The sequence below is a fragment of the Lobosporangium transversale genome (assembly GCF_002105155.1).
Source record: "Lobosporangium transversale strain NRRL 3116 chromosome Unknown BCR41scaffold_94, whole genome shotgun sequence".
In the NCBI taxonomy this organism is placed as follows: Eukaryota; Fungi; Mortierellomycota; class Mortierellomycetes; order Mortierellales; family Mortierellaceae; genus Lobosporangium; species Lobosporangium transversale.
The window spans coordinates 2088-14196 of record NW_019029072.1 but is presented as its reverse complement, the minus strand read 5'-3'; the positions used below and the strand labels follow the sequence as shown (position 1 = coordinate 14196).

General features: G+C 45.2%; 1 protein-coding gene across 1 annotated transcript; it reads right to left on the bottom strand.

Moving 5' to 3' along the window:
• Positions 1–6512: 6512 nt before the first annotated feature.
• BCR41DRAFT_365574 (hypothetical protein) lies at positions 6513–8488 on the bottom strand (the record flags this gene model as incomplete). Its single annotated transcript, XM_022026171.1, has 5 exons — positions 7642–8488; positions 7616–7617; positions 7577–7580; positions 6735–7509; positions 6513–6627 (listed from the first exon to the last, which is right to left on the bottom strand). Coding segments are annotated over exons 1-4 (1520 nt in total), but the record flags the coding sequence as incomplete, so codon positions are not given.
• Between the last annotated feature and the right edge of the window lie 3621 nt (positions 8489–12109).

The following is a 12109-nucleotide window of genomic DNA, read 5'->3' as shown; positions in this document are numbered from 1 at the left end:
CATATCCATATCGTTGTCAGGTGCGTCAAAGCTGGCAGACATAGAAGTGTTACCAACGTCATAAACCTTAAGTTCATGTATGATAAAATTGCAATGGAGGTATTAATTTAAACATTAAGGTTAAGTTTTTTCCTTCTTTTCTTAATACAAAGTAATATGGCAAATGTAATCAATATATACTTCTTCTTCTTCCTCCTCGATAATTCGACGAGATGTTTTGGGCTGAATTGAGATAATGCATGAAAAGGAAAAGAGAGAAAAAAAAAAAAAAAAAAAAGGAAAAGGAAAGGAAATGAGGCGAAATGAAGAGAATGCAAACACATTTGTTGTCCTGATGCCGCAGTTGAGTATTTAAGTGTAACGCACCAGATATCTCGCACTCGTTGTTAGGCTTTATTTTCTATAAACATGTGTTTTAACCTTATCTTCATGGTAATATTTTCCTTAATCCACGATTTAAATCCACATTTTGAATAAGAGTGCCGTGAGAAAAAATTTGTAAAAATTTTAATCGGTTTATCAATGTACGGAATGATTCGGTATATCAAATGAATTGAATCGGTACAATCGAGGCACCGAATGATTCGGTTTACCGAATGCATCGAATATTCGATACATTCGATTCGGTTTCGACAATATATATTCATTCGGTTTGAATTCGATATGAACCTTACCTTGGTCAATTCGATTTCGGTTCGAAGGTGTATTGAATCGAATGTACCGATTAGGAGCACTGATGAGCGGAACAAATTAATCAAGCACACGTGATTTTTTTCAGATTCGAATCAGACAAAAGTCATTCATCAATTCATGAGCTAGACATTGCCTGCTGTTCGTGACACCAAAGTGGTAATGTGTGACTTAATAAAGAACTCTTTAACCATCCTACTCGTATGAACACTTGCATTGTCCTGCTGAAAAATTGACTTTTCAGGGTCCTGGCCATACCACTTCCATGAGCCGAGGACATAATCTTGTAGAACATCAACATATAAAGAGGAATCAACTGTGACAGGGATCCTGCAACCATCGCCTACACCATGATAAGTGATACAGCCCCACCACATAAGTTTGTTATGTGCTCCCCTTGATCTCTCTCTAATATCTCGATCTTCTAAAGTCCTGTGGCCGGGTCGCCTATATTGTGTTCTTCCTCCTAAGGACCCTAGCCTTTCAAAAAGCTTTTCGTCCGTGAACATCACTCGCTTCCAGTCATCAACAGTCCAGTCAAGGTGATTGAGGGCAAAATTCTTCCTTTTCGCAATCTGCATTTTTGTCAGCCTAGGCTTGAATGGGCGGACATAGTTTTTCAAACCCTCTGATTTTACATAGTGTAACAGTATATAGCCTTAAGCCTATAAAAAGGCTTGTTTTAATATTTATAATAAAATCATCTTTTGTCTTCACTACCTATTACATGTTAGCAAAGTTTCTTTGATCTCCGACCTCTATCCCTGTAACCCTGATTCCCTGTGTTTTTCTGCCCTGCTTCATCCTGCTTTCCCTTGATCAATTATCTTCCCTGTTGTCCGCCATGACTCTTACCTCTGACACCCCTGCTCCTTCCTCCTCCTTCAAGTACCCACTACCTGACAAATTCGACGGCAAGCGTGATGGCTTTTCGGCCACTACCTGGTTGCGCTCCATGCGCCGGTTTTTTGTGGGCGCCTCCGTGCCTGACGCAGCTCGGACTGTTGTAGCTATTGCCTTCCTTGGCCCTGATGCCGCCAGATGGTTCAATGGCTCAGGCATCGCTGATGATGCCACCTTCGAATCCTTTGAGATCAGTTTTCGCACTGCGTTTATCCCGAACGACTTCTCTCAACTCATCTGGTACCGTCTATCCTCATTGACAATGACCGCTACGGTTGTTGATTATGTCACTGAAGCGCGCGAGCTTCTAACTGCTTTACTAGCTGACGAATCTACAACCGGCGGTCGTAAGGCTATTGAAGACTTTGCATTCATTTGCTTCGTACAAGGTTGTCCCCCTGCATTGAACCATCTCTTGCGTGCCCTCCAGGTAACCCAAACGCTCACTGTATATCAGCTCTTTGAGGCAGCTGGACAGTTCGTCAGGGTTTACAACTTCCAACCCGACAACAAGGCTTCAACTCGACAAACCCCAAGCACTCAGGCATCTGTGGTCGCGACCCAGCTCCAGGCCGCTCGAGACCCGATGGCTATGGAACTAGATAACTTTCGAATCGAGCTTAATGCTTTACGGAAGCATCTCCATAGTAGAAGCTCTCTTGCCCCCCTTACTCCCGCCGAACGAACTGAATTGATTCGACGAGGTGCATGTTTCAAGTGCCGTCAAGATGGTCATCGCGCCAATGAATGCCCTGGTCGCCGAGGAGCCCGGAACTTTAATAGTCTGTCTCTACCTGAGGGGAATGTTCCAGACTCTGTGTCGGGAAAAGCCCCCAGCGGTCAAGCATAGTCCAGGGCTTGATCGCTGAAGCAACCTCTCCTTCTCTTCTGGACAAGGGGAGTGTGTGCAACCCAGAGTTAAGTTTTCCCAACATTAAAAATAAATCTGTTGAAGTTAAAAATTCTGCTATGCACACACTTCCTCCTATCAATGATTCGTCAGAAACCTTAAATTTCTCTCCAACGGAAAAAGCTAAAAATGTAAATAATGAGCCATGTGCCGGAGATAAATTAAACCTAAACACTCACCATACCAATGGCCACACGATCTCTGTATCTTCCTCTCCACAACCTTGCCCCCTCGAAGTGCCTAGAACATCTGAGCCAGTGGACCTGGACCCACTCCAATCTCAGTCTAACCTAGCACCTCCCCTCTCCTTCAAGAACCAGCAACGCCACTCACGCAAGAAGGCCCTTCGACTACAATCCTTCACAGTCGACATCGCTGCCCATACCCTACTCACATTCCTTGGTGCTGTTAATGGCCGTCCTGCCAGGATTTTAATCGATGGTGGCGCCGAGGGTAACATCATTAGCTCCTCATTCCAAAAACAAAACTCCATTCCTCTTCATTCCTGTTCACCCATTCCAATTGTACTCCCTAACGGTGACCGCTCCATCACCCAACATACTGTTTCCATTACTCTTGAACGCGACACCTATTCCGACACTCTCCACCCACTCGTCTACCCCCTCAAACACTATGACCTCATTCTTGGCAAACCTTGGCTTACCGCAGTTAACCCCTCTATCGATTGGCGCACCAATGATCTCCACTTCACACACAATGGTAATACCGTGCGCTGGTCATGCAGGGGATTCCAAACAAATTACATTACAGCTAAGTCTCGCGGCCTACTTATGAGCCACATGCATTTCCAAACTGTCGCGGCACAGCCAGACAGCGAGGTTTACCTCGCCACAGTAAAACTCCCTCAGCTCTCAACAAATACCACTTCCGACATACACCCTGACATTGCATCAATTATACAGGTTGAGTTCCCTGATGTCCTTCCTGACTCACTCCCTGCAGATCTTCCACTAGACCGAGGCGATTCTATGAAGATTGAAACAGACCCTAATGCAGATCTATCCTTTCGCCCTGTGCTTCTCCACCATGATGTCTCAAGCGCTGGGCCCAGTATTAGATAAATGTGTAATACTCTACCTGGATGATATTCTAATTTACTCCAAGAACAAGACCGAGCATCTGGCCCATATTCGCAGTGTACTCTCGCTCCTCCGGAAGAATCGTCTCTATGCCAAACTTAGCAAGTGCTCCTTTATGCAAGAAGAAACTGAATTCCTAGGGCATGTTGTTTGTAAAGACGGCATCAAGACAAGCGCTGGTCATGTCAAGGCTATCAAGGAGTGGCCTCGTCCCACCAAGCAGAGAGATGTACAACAGTTTATTGGCCTTGCTCAGTTCTATCAGCAGTACATTCGTGACTTCGCCACTATTGCCTTACCCTTGACTGCTCTCTTAGGTGACAGTGCCACTTTTTCTTGGGATGAAGAAAAAGAGCGCGCATTTGCTACCTTGAAAAATGCCATAACCAAGGCCCCTGTGCTCAGAATATTTGACCCTGACCTAACCACGGATGCCTCGGGGTTCGCTATAGGTGCTGTATTATTCCAAACAGATGAGCATGGAGAGTCCCGCCCGGTAGCGTTTACATCCAAGAAACTAAGTTCAGCCGAGAAGAATTACCCATCACATGAGCAAGAATTATTAGCAGTCGTTCATGCACTTAGGACCTGGCGTTATTACCTCGATGGCACTCACTTCGTGATATACACCGACCACGCTACCTTGCGTCACTTTCCAACACAACCCAAATTAACAAGGCGGCAAGCGCGCTGGATGGAGTTACTCCAGGTGTCAGAGATAGCTAATCTCTGAGTTCTCATCTTCTAGAAATTCCATCTATCCAATGTGCAAGTCATGTAAACAATGGTCACTCACCTGGACCGATAACGGAGATTGGGAAATAGATGACATCATTACGCCAAGAGTCTACGCCGAACCTAAATGTAATCGAGTGTCCAACGCAACCAAACAAATGCTGCGCAATCCGCAGCAAGACCAGATGACTCATCCGCATGACCCAAACTTGACCAATGATATTCCAGAAGACAAGCACGAAGAGAGTACCCTATCAGATGCCAAGACTCCGATTAGTAATCAATCATCAAACGAGGATGACTCTGTCACCTCAACCAAAACATATAAATAGTCTAGTAGTACCATATCAAATCAGTAGCAATAAACACCTTATCTTTACTATACTGTTCCTCCATCCTTGCCCACGTACCTCTCTTGATCCCTTGCACACCAACTGGTTAGTTACCTAGCCTTCCTCTAGTCTGACTTTATTACAGCACTGCTATTAGATCTAGTACTGTCCTGTCTACTTTGAGTGCTTGCATTACTCATTATGGACTAGTGGTTTTGGCGGCAATCCGCTTGAGGTTGATTTCTCTTCTTTTCTACTTTTTTCCATACTCCCTGCTCCGTTTGCTATGAGAGCCATAATCCCTGCTAGGGACTCGTTAGTACACTATCATGCAAAACTGATTCAATAATTCATTCCCATGTGCATTTCTTTTTTTCATTCCTAGAAACCGTATATGCATACACCACTCATACTTTGGTTTAATAAAGCTCCCGTCTTCTTCTACGTCATAGTGATGCGTTGTGACATTAGCTTGTCTCATTTGAATAGCTAATGACTTTTTTGTTCATGCAGGTCATTGAATCAGTTTCACATGTGGTCTAAAATGTTGCCCATGACAACTTTTGGACGTCATTTAATGCCAGTAAAAAAAGGACTTTTCTCTCTTTCCTTTATGAACACTTGCTTCACTCTCTCTTAACTATACCTTCACAGAATATGAGACCCACTCCACAAAGGAAAGTCAACGAAGCCAGGAGGTTCATGATGGGAGGCATGTCTACTAGAGAAACTGCTGCTAGTGTTGGTATATCAATAGCGACGGCCACCAGGATCTATGCACATAATAAGGAGCACATGCCAGTCAATAAAGGCGGTCGACCAAGGAAAGTACCTAGAGGTATCATGCAGTATCTTAAGGTGAACATGAAACGAGGTACACTCAAGTCTGCAGTTGAGGCCACCGTCAGAGCCAACCAGCTCATACCAGCGGCTGTTTCTGAGACCACCGTTAGACGACGGCTCAAGGAGTTAGGATTGACAGCAAAGAGGCGTGTACATAAGCCAGCTTTACGTCGACGGCATATTAAAGCTCGTTTGCATTTTATCAAAAAGTATAAGGAATGGACTCTGGAAGATTGGAAAAAGGTTATTTGGTCAGATGAATCGAAAATAAACCGAATCTGCTCTGATGGCGTGCAGTGGATCTGGGACGACAACCCGGGACGCCTCACTCGCAGGTCGGTGCAAGGCACTGTCAAGTTTGGGGGTGGTAATGTTAAAGTGTGGTCATGCTTCTCATGGTACGGACCTGGATACATTGCAAAGATTGACAATAATATGGACGCACAACTTTACATCAAACTACTGCAGGAGGATCTACAGATGTCGCTTGATGACTGGGGCCTAACTAAAAGCGATATCGTCTTTCAGCACGACAATGACTCGAAGCACACGGCGAAGATTGTTAGGAAGTATTTGGAGTCAGTACATCTGACAGAAGAGGAAGGTACACTTCTAGAGTGGCCAGCACAATCCCCTGACCTCAACCCTATTGAACACATGTGGGCAGAATTGGATAGGCGGCTCTCTAGGTATCCGGAGCGAGCTAAGAGCTGTGATGAACTATGGGAGCGAATATCGGTTGAATGGTACAGGATCCCAGTGGACTTCTGCCGCAAACTCATCATAGGTATCCATAAGAGACTCCAAGCTGTCAGTGATGCCCATGGTTGGAATACTATCTATTGATGTAAGGTTATGCCTCACAAAAGAATAAAGATCTTTGGCCACCGAATGGGCACATGTGAAACTGATTCAATGACCTGCATGAACAAAAAAGTCATTAGCTATTCAAATGAGACAAGCTAATGTCACAACGCATCACTATGACGTAGAAGAAGACGGGAGCTTTATTAAACCAAAGTGTGAGTGGTGTATGCATATACGGTTTCTAGGAATGAAAAAAAGAAATGCACATGGGAATGAATTATTGAATCAGTTTTGCATGATAGTGTAGGAGGCATGCCTGGAAAAGTAGCTGACTTACCTTTGTTTTTGGGCACGTTCCTGGGGAACTCTCCACTCAGTCCTGCTGCCTTCAGGTGCTCGGCTGCGAAGTCCATTCCAAGATGTTGGCTCATCATTCCTATTAACATTTGGATTAGTAGACTGTTTTGAGCACGTAGTTGTTGTTGCTTTTCCCGTAGGCGCTCCACTGCATCTACCAGTTGCTGGATTTTCTTATCGACTGCACCAGTGTTGCTGTTCTTTCCTATGACGTTTGTTTGACCAGAACTTTGGGTATTGGTTTTTTCTTCCTGTGCCTTCTGTTGGTTGCTTTGAGGAACACTTCCACTCTTTCCCGTGGCGGCTTTGGCGTATGAGAGTTGTGGTACAACTTTCAATGCTCCTCCCTTTTGATATTCCTTGACAGCTTTGATGTGCTGCTTTGTCTCCTGGAGTGCAATGAATACCTCGCATTCCCTCATGATGTGTCCTGGTTTGTGGCATTGTCGGCATCGTTTGTCGTCCCTATCACCCCAGAAAGTCTCAATGCCCCCGATTTTGACTGGTTTAGTTATAATTTCCGCCATTGCTTCTGCAGAGGGGAAATACACGAATGCTTCTCGTTGATATTGCCATTTCTTCCCGTCCTTTGAAAAATAGCGTGGCACTTTGACGAAATTCGCTTGCTTTTCTCCAAGGAGAGGCTCCGAGTCCTTGTCTGTCGTTCCAAAAGGGAGACCTGAGATTTTTGCGACGTGTGTCAATGTCCACTCGACTCGTTCATTGCCGATTTTGCGGATGCGCGCGAGTTCTTTTCCATTGAAGACGTGCTCCCGGTTGGCCCATTTGAATTTTGTGACGTCCTCAACATTGTTGTAAACTACTGCTGCGGAGCATGGGCGGTGAAATATGCCAGGATCATAATAAGTAACGAGAACGAAAAAAAGATCTGTTTATTATGATCCGGGGATCTTCGTTAAATAAAAAGGGTAAAAATCTTAGCTATAGTAAAAACCCATGTAAATGACTGCTAATCGCAACAGGCGGGTTGCAATCTTTTCAATAGTACCGAACTGCAGCATTGCTGACTTGATAAGGAATTCCGGAGTCCTAGGAGCAATACCATAAACCTCCACTGTGCGTTCCAGTTTACGTTCACGGGTGTCGGTATTTATTTTAAAAAACAATGGGACTTCGTGTTCATTTCCGTCTTCATCTCTGTGTGTAGCAGTCATTTCCAAGAGCGGTGTCAGGCATGGTTGATCCTCAACAGCAACACGGAAAGCAGTATATCCATTGACTTTAACCTTGTGTGGTCCTTCTGTACAATAGATGGCAGCATCCAACAAGACTGTTTCTAGGTCTTTCTTTTTTTCGGCGACCGTTGTTCCATAAAGGTCCTCGAGGAAGACGCCGGCCGCCTTCAGCCTATCCTTGGTGCGTCTCACTTCCTGCCATTCTGTGACTCCCACAGTGGCCATTGCGACATCGTCTTCGTCCATTGCGTCCTGTTCTTGTGTAGCTGCACGCAAGCCATTTGCACCCAGGCTGCGGTTATACGAAGGACGGCTCTTAGAGCCCGTTCCCTCGTCAACGCGGCTTCCTCTCGCCTCTATGCCGCTTGCGGGACCGACTTCTTGGTTGTTGGGCTGTCTTTGAGATCCGATTCCGCTATTTGGAATGCGAGCTCTTTTCGAATGAGGGACATTTCTGTCCAAATTGGGTGGATCATGTTGCTGATTTTTTCCTAGTGCAGGTTCCATGATGAGTGATGTCGTTGGCACTCCTGTGCGCTAACAGGGGTGTGGAAGGGGTGTGTATAGAGAGGGAATGTGTAAATGTAGCGTATCCGATGGTGTACGGAGAAGAGTTTAGATAAGTCTTGGTACAACACTTCAGAGTGATCTATTTATTTGTGTAATAGGTAGTGAAGACAAAAGGTGATTTTAATATAAATATTAAAACAAGCCTTTTTATAGACTTAAGGCTCTATACTGTTACACCTTCCCATTTTAAAAAAAATTATAGTCTATGTGCTTTCTTGTACTGCTTAAGCACCCTGGTGCAGTTGGTAAGAGTACTTTGTGGCTGCCAAGTAGAGTCTTCTCTGGGATAGCCCTTCCACTTGATGAGGAATTCCTGGCGATTGTTGCTGATTCGATGATCTAAAATGGCTTCTACCTCGTATTCTTCTTCAACCTCGATGATCTCAGGAGGCGGCCGTGCTGGTACTCTAGGCCCTAAGGCCTCTGATGATGGAATATATTTTTTAAAACGGTCTACATGGAACACATCATGAATCTTCATCGTGCTTGGAAGCTCCAATCGGAATGATACAGGCGAGATCTGTTCAACGATAGTATGAGGCCTAGCGAATAAAGCTCGGAGCTTTTGTGTCGGCCTGTTTTTCTCAGCATCAATGGTAATATCGTCTGTGTTGAGTAGTCTTGGTCTCCAACAGCGAATGAGTGGTCACTCCTGCGAGCGTTTGCCCTTTTGCCTAGTAAATTTTGTATCACGATCCGAGACAATGGTAGTGGGCATACCATGGAGCCTGAATACGTTGTCAAAGAAGATCCTTGCCACGTCCGAGGCCTTGTCCTTGGTGGTGCTGGCAACAAAGTGTACTTGCTTGGAAAGTTTATCAACGAACACTGTGATGGCGTCGAAACCTCTGGGGGTCTTGGGGAGCTTGACTATAAAATCCATTGTCACGGTTTCCCAGCGTTCTTTTGGAATAGCGAGAGGGTTGAGTAGGCCTGCGGGGCGCTGATGGCTGGCCTTGTTGCGTTGGCAGCTTTCACAGGTTTGGACATAGGTACGAGTATCACGAGCAATCCTAGGCCAGAACACATAGCGGCGGAGAGTATCATAGGTTTTGTCAAAGCCAAGATGGCCAGCTATGGCAGAGTCATGAGCATCATGGAGGAGGGCAAGGCGAATATCAGACTTTTGTGGGATACAGACAACATTTGTTTCGCGGCGTAAGACACATAGAAGGCCATCATGAAGCGAGTAGCGAGGCGGAGGGCGTTTTTCAAGGCAGCCTCTGTATATCAGTGCTAGTTTTGGATCGTCAGCATAGCTGTCAATCAGACGTTGCTTTAGGCTTGGCTCTAGTTCGATCGCGAGTGAGTTGACAGAAATGGATGGCGGATCTTGGTGATCTGGTCGTCTCGAAAGTGCATCTGGAACAATGTTATCAGATCCACGCTTGTACTTGAAATCAAAATCATATTCCTGGTGTAATAAAGTCAGACTAGAGGAAGGCTAGGTAACTAACCAGTTGGTGTGCAAGGGATCAAGAGAGGTACGTGGGCAAGGATGGAGGAACAGTATAGTAAAGATAAGGTGTTTATTGCTACTGATTTGATATGGTACTACTAGACTATTTATATGTTTTGGTTGAGGTGACAGAGTCATCCTCGTTTGATGATTGATTACTAATCGGAGTCTTGGCATCTGATAGGGTACTCTCTTCGTGCTTGTCTTCTGGAATATCATTGGTCAAGTTTGGGTCATGCGGATGAGTCATCTGGTCTTGCTGCGGATTGCGCAGCATTTGTTTGGTTGCGTTGGACACTCGATTACATTTAGGTTCGGCGTAGACTCTTGGCGTAATGATGTCATCTATTTCCCAATCTCCGTTATCGGTCCAGGTGAGTGACCATTGTTTACATGACTTGCACATTGGATAGATGGAATTTCTAGAAGATGAGAACTCAGAGATTAGCTATCTCTGACAAGTGCTATTAAATTTGGATCATTTAACATACGGGGTGCGTTAGAAGCTGGGAAAATAGAAGCGTTATGTGAATATGGTTGTGACAGTATATAGCCTTAAGCCTATAAAAAGTCTTGTTTTAATAATTATAATAAAATCGTCTTTTGTCTCTCTTAATTATTACATGGTAGCAAAGCTACTCTGATCCCCGACCTTCATCCCTGTCCCCTGCCCCCCTGCCCCTGGTTTCCCTGTCCCCCTGTCCCCTGCCGCACCACCCTACCTCCTCGATTTTACTTTCAACCTGCTTTCTGTGGAAGATTTAGCCCTAATCCTTGATTCCATGACGCTCACTACCGACAACCCTGTGATGACCCCCGCTTTCATGTACCCCCAACCCGACAAGTTCGAGGGAAAGCGCGATGGCTTCTCAGCCAACACCTGGTTGCGCTCTATGCGTCGTTTCTTCGTTGATGCCTCTGTTCCTGCTTCGGCACAGACGGTTGTAGCCATAGCCTTCCTCGGGCCTGACGCGGCCCGATGGTTTAACGGCGCAGGCATCTCTGACGATGCATCGTTCGACACCTTTGAAAAAGGGTTCCGGGATGCGTTCGTCCCCAATGATTTCTCTCAACTCATCCGATTTCGCCTGTCCTCCCTTAAGATGAGTACTACTGTCACCAATTACGTTGCCGAAGCCCGCGAACTCCTCACGGCACTCTTAGCTGATGAGCCTTCGGCAGGAGGACGCAAAGCAATCGAAGACTTCGCTTTCATCTGCTTCGTGCAAGGGTGTCCACCTGCCTTGAACCAACTCTTGCGTGCCTTCCAGGTCACACAAACCCTGACAGTCTACCAACTCTTTGCGGCTGCGGAACAGTACGATAAAGTCTACCAATTTCAGCCGGACGGTATATCCCAGGCCCGCGCTGCCCCGAACACCCAGTCTTCTGCGGTTGCAGCTCAACTCCAGTCCACTCCTCCCTCTCTTCTGGACAGAGGGCAAGTCAGAGTTAAGTTTTGCCAATGAGCATAAAAAATCTAGTAAACTCAATAATTCTGGCATGCACACACTCCCTATTACTGGTGATTCGCCTGAAACCTTAAATTGCTCAACAACGGAAAAAGCTAAAAATGTTAAAAATGAACCATGTGCCACAGATAACTTTAATCTATGGTGCATTTCAGTACTAATGCAATAAATTGCACTTTTGGACATTCATTCCTCATTCTCCTTTTTCTTTCTAATGATCTTCCATGTCATCGCTGTTTCTCATTCGTATTTGTCTCACCTCCATGGACTGTCATCACCATCCTCATCAATGACGCAGTTAGCATTTAATCGTAATTTGTATAGTCATGTCTCATTGCATCAGTTGCACAAAAAAGTACATGTCAGGTTTGTCCACCCCTTACTTCTCACTTTTTCTTTACTCTTTCTCTTTAGCGCTATCACCGCTGATACATCAGGCGACACTCTACATATCTGTCATATCTTTATTATAACATGAAGATACTGTCCAGATCAATTGTCCAAAATGCAGCTGCTCAGCTTCTTCAGGGAAAGTCATGCTGGGAAGTGGCAAGGAGCTTTGGGATATCCGTTACCTCAGTTCAAAGGATTAGGAAAAGAAGTAAAGAAGATATTCCAAAGTTGAAAGGGGACCAACCTTGCAAAGTCACCAAGGAAACAAAACGGCTCTTATCGAGATATTTCGACATGGGTGTATTGGAGAATCTCGAAAATGGCCAGCAACTAGTCCAATCG